This window comes from Sceloporus occidentalis, unplaced genomic scaffold (assembly GCF_023333645.1).
Source record: "Sceloporus occidentalis isolate IW3139 unplaced genomic scaffold, rSceOcc1.0.p SCAF_19, whole genome shotgun sequence".
NCBI classification, from domain to species: Eukaryota; Metazoa; Chordata; class Lepidosauria; order Squamata; family Phrynosomatidae; genus Sceloporus; species Sceloporus occidentalis.
Window position 1 is genome coordinate 10,848,803 of NW_028316999.1, and position 10,596 is coordinate 10,859,398.

Consider the following 10,596-nt stretch of genomic DNA (forward strand, 5'->3'; position numbering starts at 1 on the left):
TAGTTGAAACAGCCAGGATTTATAAATGGACAAATATGTTTGTGGGATGGGGCTTGGGTGTTGGAAGTATTAGACCTACAAGAAGGGTATTTCTTTAAGTTGTCGTATGTTATGACATTCCCATCTTGACTTGGGCCATCTGCCCAAAAAGCTTTTATTGCTAGACAACACACTCCAGCATAGATTTTATAGTTCTATATGAAAGGAATATATGACGCTCAATATCAAACCCATAACTGAACAATCATTACTGACAATAATAAACCAAAAATCTTTAAGAAAGTACATTTCATACAGATGGTTTTTTGCTGTGATCAGCAGCTTTTACTAGACTTTTCCATTGTACAACAAATAAAACGGTGTTAAAATGATCCCAAAGAAAAGAGAGTAATAAGAAATGCTACAGCAGGATGTTAGCATTCAAGCTTGTGCATAATGTTCACAGCCCAGGAGCACATGCAGGACCATATCAGGAGTGGGCTTAGTTTGGGATACCATCACTATTGTTGCGGTTTCCATATTTATGATGTATAATGAGCAATACGACACCAAGGAAAAAGCAGATTGATCCGACAGTGATGTATGCAATTCCTAAGAATGGATTCTTTCCTCCCATCCACGAGATGGTGCTCAGGATCACTCGTTTTCTTCCATCAAAGCTTCTTACAGGGTAATCTAAACGCTGTATTGGAAAAACACTCAAGCAGGATTTTCAAATGGCTCTGGGCATAACCATCAGACTATAAAGTGATTTGTGTGCAAGTCTTAAAATAAATAAATAAAAAAGGGGCCTGGTTGTCACATCAAGTACTGGAATTGACCAGTTAGCAGGAAAATACTGGATTCCGTCCACTAGAGACATACCCTCATCTGTGTTTTACACATCCACTTCCCAATACTGGTACTGGAGTAACCTGAACAATAAATAATTTTAGGTATTTTCACAGACACAACCCCCTGTTGCCATTGCTGAAAAGCACACATTTTTCTGCTTCAATTTAAAGTTGTAGATAATGGCTTCCCTAATGATTAACCGCTTCACGACAAAGCCCATACATGTACAGGCTCAAAATGCATTGTCATTAATGGGTTTAAGGAAAACCCGTTGTCTTTAAGGGGTTAAATATTTACAGTATGTATACTTACATTGCTCTGTTTTCTAATGTATTAAGAGGGAATAAAGCAAGTAAACTGAAACATACATGTCTAAAAAAGGAAAACACCCAAATTTAGGTTCTGACTAGGGATGCACCGAAATGAAAAAATTCCAACAATATTAAATTATATATATATATATATATATATATATATATATATATATATATATATATATATATATAATTGCTACAACCAGTACATGCTGGAATCTGGGTATGCCTGGGCATGATACAAGTGTGATTGCTGTTAGCAATATATATATTAATATTGTTATTGAATTTAAATCTGTCTTTCTGCCCAATTTTGGTGTGTTAACCACACATATTAAAAGGAACACCAAAATTGGACAAAAAAACCCCCCAACAATATTATATACACACACACACATATTTATACACACACACAAAATTGCTAACAGCAATCACACTCTATCATGCCCAGGCAGCCAGTACATGCCGGAACCTGGGCATGATAGGAGTGTGATTACAGCCTCCCTATGTCATGCTATCCTCCCCATACTTACACATCCATGCTAACACACACACACACACACTTACCTGAACTGCAGACCTCTCACTTGCAGACTTCTGCAGGGGCCCGGCAGTGCGAACAACTTCTCTTGTCCCGCCCCCAGGGATAGAAGGAACGGAGCAGAGTCATATGATGTGCATTTACGTGACTCCACTGGGTTCCTGTTCTCCTGGCGGGTACAAGAGACACTGCTCGCACAATGTGCGACCAACGCTAAGCAGCCTGGCCCCTGCGGACAATTTTTGGCATTTTGCGGATAATGCCCTTTTCGGCCACAGAAATATCGGTGCATCCCAAGTTCTGACTTCTGATATGCAAATGCTTACCTCGACTAATAAAGGCATTTTATTTTTTTTAAGTCCTTGGTTTTTACTTAAATATATATAGAAGTTGTCCAAATTATATTACACGTTTTAGCTATGCAAGAGATTTCTTAAAATATCTATAATAAAAAAAAAAGAAACTTAAAGGATACTGTAGTCAATTTTCAGAGAATAACTTCCTGGGGCCAAAGTAGGATATTTAGAGTTGTTCTCTATCAGGCGATGCAGCTTTCTGAATGTAGGCAATGCAGCAGTACGCATCCATACAATAAAGTCTTCGTTGATAAATCCATTGTTACTTGAGTCCTCATCGAGAGCATATACAGGCTTTTTCCAGTTAATTGGTTTTGTTGTTCCTATAAACAATAGTAAAAAGAAAAGTCTAATACATGCAAGTGGTTGATTTATCAATTATTTGAGCTATGACTATATTCAACAAAGCCAGAAACTAATGAAAGCTGAGGACAGCATTTAAATAATATTTACTACAGTGAAAGCCGTTCCACCAGAGGTCAGGCAACTTAATTGTTGTCTATTCGCTGCTGAGCTACTCTGTTTTGTATTCACCGCGTTTCCTTTCTTGGACCACTTTTGACTGACTAGAGGACTGCATTGGGATGCGGGTCCCGCCAAAAAACTTGCAGGAGCGGGCTTGCAGGTGTTTCAGGCGGTAATCCCACGCAGTCTCTCAAGGCTGCCCTCGCGTTGCTCCCGCACAGCATCTCTTCTCTTGCTCCTCCCAGGAACACAGCGGAGTCACATGATGCGACGTCACTTTGCGTGACTCCGCTGTGTTCCTGTGAGGGAGCAACGCGAAGGCAGCCTTGCGGGACCACGCGGAAAATCTGGAGTTCAGGTAAGGAGGTGGGCGTGATTGACCACATATGTTGTGGGAGTGGAACACACACATTGCGGGAGCGGGCGGGAATGGTACTCACCACTGCAGAGTGGGAACACAACACAAGAGCTGCAGGTTTTGAGAGGCTCTGACTTCTAGTCATCACAATTTGGCCCTTATCAAAGTCACACAGATCTTTATGCTTGCCCATTTTTCCTGCTTCTAACACATCAACTTTGAGGATGAAATGTTCATTCGTGGCCTAATATATCCCACCCACTGACAGGTGCCATGATAACAAGATTATCAGCATTAGTCACTACACCTGTCAGTGGCCATAATGTTATGGCTTTTCGGTGTACGTCGTGGAATAAGCTCAAAATAAGGGGATGTAAGCTTGTGACCAGGGCTCTCTGAGACTAATGTATCAGTTTGGCTTTGTCAGTCAATTCTCGTCTTGTCATACCCCTTGATTATATGTATTGTAAGAAGCACTGCGAAAATTTTTGGCGCTATATAAAGCATAATAATAATAATAATAATAATAATAATAATGTTGGCTCCCTCATTCAGGGGATTTTTCCCTCTGGCTTTGGTTCTTGATAGCTCTTGTGGGTAGGACCAGTCTGATATGCTGATGGAGATTTTTTTCTCACAGATCAGCGAGCTAAATTGTCCTAGTATCAGCAAAGCTAGTCCCTTTTTTGTTTGCATATACTATAGGGACACATGCAAAATGTGAACTTGGACAAAGTAGTGGAACTGCAGAAAACATTTCTTCCATTGATTAGTCTGATAATTGTAAATGTGAATAGTACAAAAGGAAACCTCAAATCAAAATGTAATTAGTGTCAAAACTAAGATTTAATAGGATTACAGATACATCTTCAGAGAGCTCTCTTATACCCATCCAATTGTACAGAGCTGCTATAATATATGAAAAAAACAACTGCTACCAACATCAAATAGGATAAATGTATTTTCCTTGTGATGTCTATTTTACCTTTAAATACTTCAGCCAGGTCACTTGAGTTTCCTGAAGGATTTCTGAACTTGACGTTCTTATCCGTCCACCAAGCAATACCTTTATTATTCAGTGTAATCGTCTTTTCCGTTTCATTTACAATTTGATAGAGGCGAAACGTGTCTACAATTACAAGTATATTTTGCATAGTTAAACCTTTTCTGGAAGTAACAGAGAATGTAAATAAAAACAGGAGAAAGGAAATAAGGAAACTTACCATTAAACATACTATTTGCAATAGCACCACACGGGGCAATGGGTTTATTACCTTCACCCAGACGATATGGTTCACATTCTTTACTTGGATTCTATAAAGGGATACAAAATATGTATTTCAATTCCGGCTGTTTAGTCAAGAAAATGTATTATCTACACAGACTGGCAGTTTTTATTAGTATAAAGGGTTCTCAAGCCATATTGGGCACAATTTTATCTATCAGTCTTACATGAGACTCTCATATGAAAGTATTTCAAACCACACAGACATTTAACCCCTTAACGGACAGAAAAACAGCCACTTAGTGACCAACGACGTGACTGGTATTAAACAAGCTTAGATCGCTTTTTTCACTTAAACGGTGTTGCTGTAATGCCTCGATGACGAGGCACCCAACATCCGCCATACACAACAACTGCCTCCTAAGCTTCACTGGTGTCGGGGTAATGGCTCAATAGCGAGGCATCCAGCAACACCAAACACCCATCCCAGGATGCACTTTGACTATATACTAGGAGCTGTAAATTCACACCTGAAGTACAATGTGTGTGGTGAAGAAAAAAAATAATAAAATAAAATAAACTGCCACAAACAGTGGGTAAGTGCATAGAATGGGTTAAAATACCAGCATCTGAAATACCCTGGCATGTCTAGTTTTATGGCTTGATGGGGGTAAATTAGCACATGGGACAGATTAAACAGATTTGGAGAAAAAAAATGGCAAAACGCTACTTGTAGGTTTTGTAGATGAGTAAAAGATTTTTCAAATAAAAGTGAGAAAGGTTTTTTGTTTTGTTTTTTTATTCATATTTTTTTTTTTTTATAGGAAATGAAATGATATAATAAAGAAATAGTATCAGAAGAAAGCCCTTGTCCTGAAAAAAAAATATATAGAAAACTATGGGAAGTGACAATTATATATCTCTACTTCCAATGTGCTGCTGATGTGCTGGGCCTAGATTAACCTGTATAAACAGATAAACGCACACGACAATTGCAATCAAAAACAGAGGCTATTGTAAGGACCTGGGACAAGGTCAACCAAGTAAGTCATTTTAGAACAGCTTCCATTAATTTGAAGTTTCATTGATCACAATCTTTTTAATATTTAAATAGGACCTTGAAATGTTAGCGTACTTGGATGACTCCAACAAAACCATACAGCTCTGAAGGCTACTAATCCTTAAGGTTTCTTGCTCCTTCAATAAATGTATAACATGGAAGGCATATAAAATAACTATTACGTTTAAAGTATACACACACACACAAATGCCCCAATATTTATAATGTTATCAACCACATATAGCATTATTCTAATGTATTACTGCAACCTGAGTGTTTCTACCATTATGTCTATGGTAATATATGTTAAGGCTAACTGCGTTAGGCTGTAGTTGCAGGAGGGGCTGCAGTTATTTAACCAACGCCTACTCCTTGCACAGCTATGTTGCAGCGTATATACATAAACAACACCAGGTGCCCTGAAAGCTTATTGTAAATAACACGCACAAAAAGGAGGAAAGAGCTAATCGTTTCTCAAACCTCCTACGTCCTAATGCAACCACAATTTATATTACTCATTACGTTCTTGGCCTACTGCGTCTGTGAAAGTTCAGAAAGAGTGCACCGATTTCATGATTATATCACAATGTTACTTACGGTAAGGGAAGATTTGGCCCCATTAAGTTGACTGTCATCTCTGGACTTCACATATCGGCGATGGTTTTGATAGAAATTGGACAGTCCATAATACATAAACACGTTACTCTGTAAAGGAGAACACGTATTTTGGTTATTTAAAGAGGAACAAAATAAAGGACCATGCTAACCAATTCTGGTGCCAATGTTGGAACAAGCCATAGAAACCAAATACGGTACTTCTGCTGACAGCTCCTTCTGTGCACTTTAAATTCAGTAATTAACAGTACAATATAAATTGGCATGACTGCACATTCAATACTCGATACCCATTTATAGGCCCATTAAAAAAGGACTGCACAAAAACAGACCCTCCAACAGCAATGTTCTACTTATTGTCCTCTTCACATTGGAGGGTCTGCAGTTTCCACAGCCTCTCCCTAAATACAGATCTATGCACTACACCGTCATCTTCTAATGATAAAGTTGCAATGCAAACGCACAACATGCCCATGTCATAGCCACATACTTATAGGGAAATTAAAATCTCTTGTAGCACAATGCGAACACATGACGTCCATTCAGAGAAATTAGCAAATATATCCTATTGCCCCTTGCTTAGGATGTGGAAGGCTCACAAGCTGAACTAAGGTCTGGGTCTGAAAGTGCGGTGCTATGGCTGGTTCGCACAAGTTCAGAAAATCACTACAAAAAAAAAATCAAAAAAAAAAAAAAAAAAAAAATCAGCTAGACTTGAAATCCCTTAGACAAGCTGTTCTGATATGCGTGATCCTCAAGTGGTCTTGAGCTTCTGACTATTCAGTAGACATGAACATGTCCTCCAAAGACTGGTCATGCCAGTACTATGAGATTCCATCATAAAAGTTATTTGCATTGTGGGTGTATAAACGTGATGCTAAAAACACACTGGTTTCTAAAGACTGAGGGAACCATAAGAGTTTAATCTGTGAATATTTCATGAAATACCTCAAAGGCATAATCCAGTGTGAAATTCACAACACAGCTACACGGTGTGCTGTTATAGGATGCGTTCCAGCACTTGTAGCAGTCACTATTTTGATCCATTCCAGTGTAATCAATCTAAAGAACAGAAAAAAAAACATTAAACATTAGAAAAGGGAAGCAAAATTACTTTTAGACCCCCCCCCCAGGTCTCCAATGACAGTAGAAACCACAGAGTACTTTATATAACAAATCCAACAATAGTTGGATTTTAAGTTTATGTAAACTCAGAGAGCCTTTTCATTATTATTAGAAAAAGCCTAGACATTTTGCATATAAGATATGACGACAACTAATTCATGTACATATGTATATATATATTCAGAGAGAACTACACAGAAAAAGTAAGAATAATAACTTGGACGTGAACAGATGAAGATCGCTTGGAACAGGGCTGCAGATGCAAGACTTGCTGGAAAAGGTTGACATAAACAATGCTTTCCTTGCATTTTGCCTTTTCATTTCAGGGACAAAAATAAGTACATTTGTTTACAGACTTGTACCGGTATTTACTACAACCTTGGAGCGTCCAAGATTCAAAAAATTGTACACAAAAAGCATCAAAATACGTAACAAGTTCAAAATAGCCGCATGCAGAAGGAACTCTGGCCCGTGCAATTCCACCCTGGGCTGTCCTCTAACGTAGCCATTTCACTTCTTGTATTTGTACGACTGCTTCCCCTATGACTACCGACTCCCATTAATTAACAATACCTACCTTTGGTCCTGCAGCTTTGTAAGGTTATTTTATGGCACAAAACAAAATGCGCTAATCTGGCACCAATATCAGTGCAACATTTCACTGATGTAAAATTATGTCCAAAACACTACTGCTCAAAAATATATGCTATACAGTAATGTGCTAAAGTTTTTTAACGTAAGAATGCTTTCAGATTTGATCAGACTGAGGGAGTGCAGGCCAGCTGTACGCCAGGAGGGCCGTTGGTGGTACTGGGCAGGGGGCCGGGCAGTGCTAAGTACAGTACATCCCTGAAAAGCCCTAGGCACCAGGTCGTGATTTCTTGCCACGTGGATTATTGGTGGAGCTGCATGAGACCGTAACACATCCCCGAGGAAAGCCATCAATGCATTAAATTCTAGCACTCTTACTGAACTTTACCTGCATCGTTTAAACTGCTCATGAAGGTCTGGCACTAGACATTGGGATTATCCTTTTACCCCAAGTATGTTCGAGAAAGGCAGCAATTTAAACAGTGGCGTAGGAGTAGGATGGCGGCTCACACACAGCACAACAGAAGAGGCTCAAACCAATTAATAATTCATATAATTCCACATCAAATTATACCGGGGTTGATCATCCATTGTTGTGTATCACAACACACTTTATTGAGCAATTCAGGTAATGTCAAGCCAAGTTCCATATAGATCTTTTCAATGTATTCTCGTGTAAGCAAATGTTTAAGCATGGCTGTCACTAAGGGACATACAAGTTCCAGTGTGATGTTATAGGTAATATGACACATTTAAAACAATATATTTCACCCACACAAAGACCGCCATTATTGAACACTACTACTCACTTATTAAACCAAAATATCAGATTTCTGGATATTGTGTTTTAATAAAGCAAGGACTACGAAGAGCTTTGACCATAAAGGATTAATATTTATGTATAGCTGTATTGCCTGCCTAATTGTTTGTATTGTAAGCAAATTCTAGTGGCCACATTGTTAGGTACAAAAGGTATGAATGGGCGGGGGGGCGGCCTACATGCCCTTACCTGTTTGAGTCCTAATCAAACTAAAGGATTCGCACAATACACAAGACTGCAGAAAAGGATCGGAAATTTCACCGTAAAATTACATAACGCTTGACAGCAACGCCAACCTTACGCAACTGTGCAAGCTTTTACGTTAAGTCATGGCTGGTATATTGCATGCTTTTATCGTGCCTGGCACAAGTATGCATAAGATCGCAAAGAAAAAGAGAAGCACAAGACACAGAAATCGCAGCCATGCTACAGCAGTTGCCTTCCCTCTCTGTGGTCCGACATTTGCTTTGATTGGGTACCTGAAGCCTCCAATGATTGGCAGGAATACGCTCACATTGATCTCAACGGGAGTGCTTACACTGCATGCACACAGGTGGCTGAGCAGACGCCCTGACCGTAGCAAGTGCTGGAGGTTAATATATCATGTGCAAGCCTACACTGCAAATAGTGGGGGGCAGGGGCAAATGTATATGGGGTATCCTTCAGAACCCCCCCATGCATTTCAAAATGGATAACATGGAAATTCACAGGGGCCACGCGGCTGTCATATGCTTTTACGTGGATAGAGTGTTGTTTAAAGGTAGTGCTAGTAGCGGGCATGAGCACTCATTCGGGGACTTATAACAGGGGGCCACGTTCATGGGGACCCCCCCCCCCCAGAGTGAAAAAGAATGTACACTGTTCCTGCTTGCCACGGCTGGAAACGATGCAATGGAAGGGGAACAGCTGAAAGAGAGGCTTCAGGAAGGCCAAAAAAAATCTCAAACAGGTATGCGGATGCTTTTTTTTTTTTATTTATTTTTTTGTTTTTGTTTTACGGATGCTTTTTTTACAATTTATTTTTCCCCGTTCGGTTAGACTGACAAAACAGCAGAGATTTGCGTATCTACGTCAAAGTATATTCGCAGCAACGATTTACACAAGAAAAAAAAACAAAAACACATATTTGAAGCGGTGGCTATAGTTTTGCAGGCAGCTTTTAAGTCATGGCTAGTATATGGTATGTTTATAGGGTGCCTGACGGTTATACACACATCCACCTGGACTTACAAATAAAGGCTCTTCATTTTGAAAGTCAATTAAGGTAAACAACTAAATGTTATGACAGCAGCAATTAAATAACACTAATACCCAACCTACACAGCGCTGGCTAACCCATTACTTACAGGTCCCTAATAACATGTTCCTAAGCCCTGCACCCACCCTGTTAGCTGAAAGGCTTCCAACCCATCCAAGGTGCCGCCTTGCTTAATAGCAGCACCGCAGATTGTCCTTCCCTGGCAGATTTTAGCAGTTACCCTTTCGAGATGTACTAATCACCCACCGGGGGGTTTACACTAGACAAATTACCCCTAGCATTACCCCCCTCCCCCATGTTTACACATTTATAAACCCTTTCGGAGAACTGCCTCTTTACCTCAAACTCCCGGATGTTGTTCGAGGTGACGAAGATACCAATACCGATAGGTATGAAGATAATGCCGATGACGAAGAAGGCCGGCAGGACGGTACCGGCAGTGAGGATCGGCTGCCAAGCCGGAAGTCTCTGCTGTTTGAAGGCCGTGTTATCGGGCTTCTTGCTCTTCAAGCCCGCACCGGGACCCGCGCCTGAGTGGTGATTTCCATCTTCCTCCTTAGCGTTGTAGTTCATTGCCATAACGAACCGTGTCCACCCGGCAAGTGAACTGAATACGGAGACACCGAGCACTGAGTAAGGAAGATTCCGATCACACACAACGAAGCCTGACGCCAGTGGGCGGGACGAACGCGGCGCATGCGCGCTCAAGTAGGCGGGCTTGGGTTGTGTGTGGTCGATTGTCGCTGTGCAGAGAACTAATTATGGTTGCCTTTAATTTTCTAAGCGCTAATAAGGCGGCGGTGCTATAAGGTTGTTTACAGCCACTGAGGTGTAGTATGATACAGGAACATATACAGCCACTGGCTGCGCAGTATATGTTGTAGGTTGGTGTATAGGCACTATGTGGCGTGCAGTATAGTACAGTCTAAATAACTTCATTGGGGTCAGATAGGTATGAATACATTAGGAAAGGAGGTCGCTGCCCCTTGGAGCATGCAGTCTTAGCAGAAGTAGGGAGTGGGCAGACCTACAAC

The 10,596-nt window shown here is 40.4% G+C and overlaps 1 protein-coding gene across 1 annotated transcript; it reads right to left on the bottom strand.

Annotated features, from left to right (window-relative positions):
- Positions 1-481: 481 nt before the first annotated feature.
- Positions 482-10,141, bottom strand: LOC149302393 (cell cycle control protein 50A-like). The gene is made up of 7 exons (XM_089482632.1): positions 9,902-10,141; positions 6,717-6,830; positions 5,751-5,858; positions 4,092-4,182; positions 3,854-3,997; positions 2,165-2,368; positions 482-675 (listed from the first exon to the last, which is right to left on the bottom strand). The coding sequence occupies exons 1-7, from the start codon at positions 10,139-10,141 to the stop codon at positions 482-484; spliced, it is 1,095 nt and encodes a 364-aa protein (XP_089338758.1).
- Between the last annotated feature and the right edge of the window lie 455 nt (positions 10,142-10,596).

What these genes read in the sequence shown, in the direction of transcription:
- LOC149302393 (XM_089482632.1), bottom strand. Translation starts at nt 10,141, where the DNA reads ATGGCAATGAACTACAACGCTAAGGAGGAAGATGGAAATCACCACTCA. An exon ending in ACAACATCCGGGAGTTTGAG is followed by an intron (nt 6,831 to 9,901) that starts GTAAAGAGGCAG and finishes TCTGTTCTTTAG; the next exon opens with ATTGATTACACTGGAATGGA. An exon ending in TGCAAATAGTATGTTTAATG is followed by an intron (nt 3,998 to 4,091) that starts GTAAGTTTCCTT and finishes TTGTAATTGTAG; the next exon opens with ACACGTTTCGCCTCTATCAA.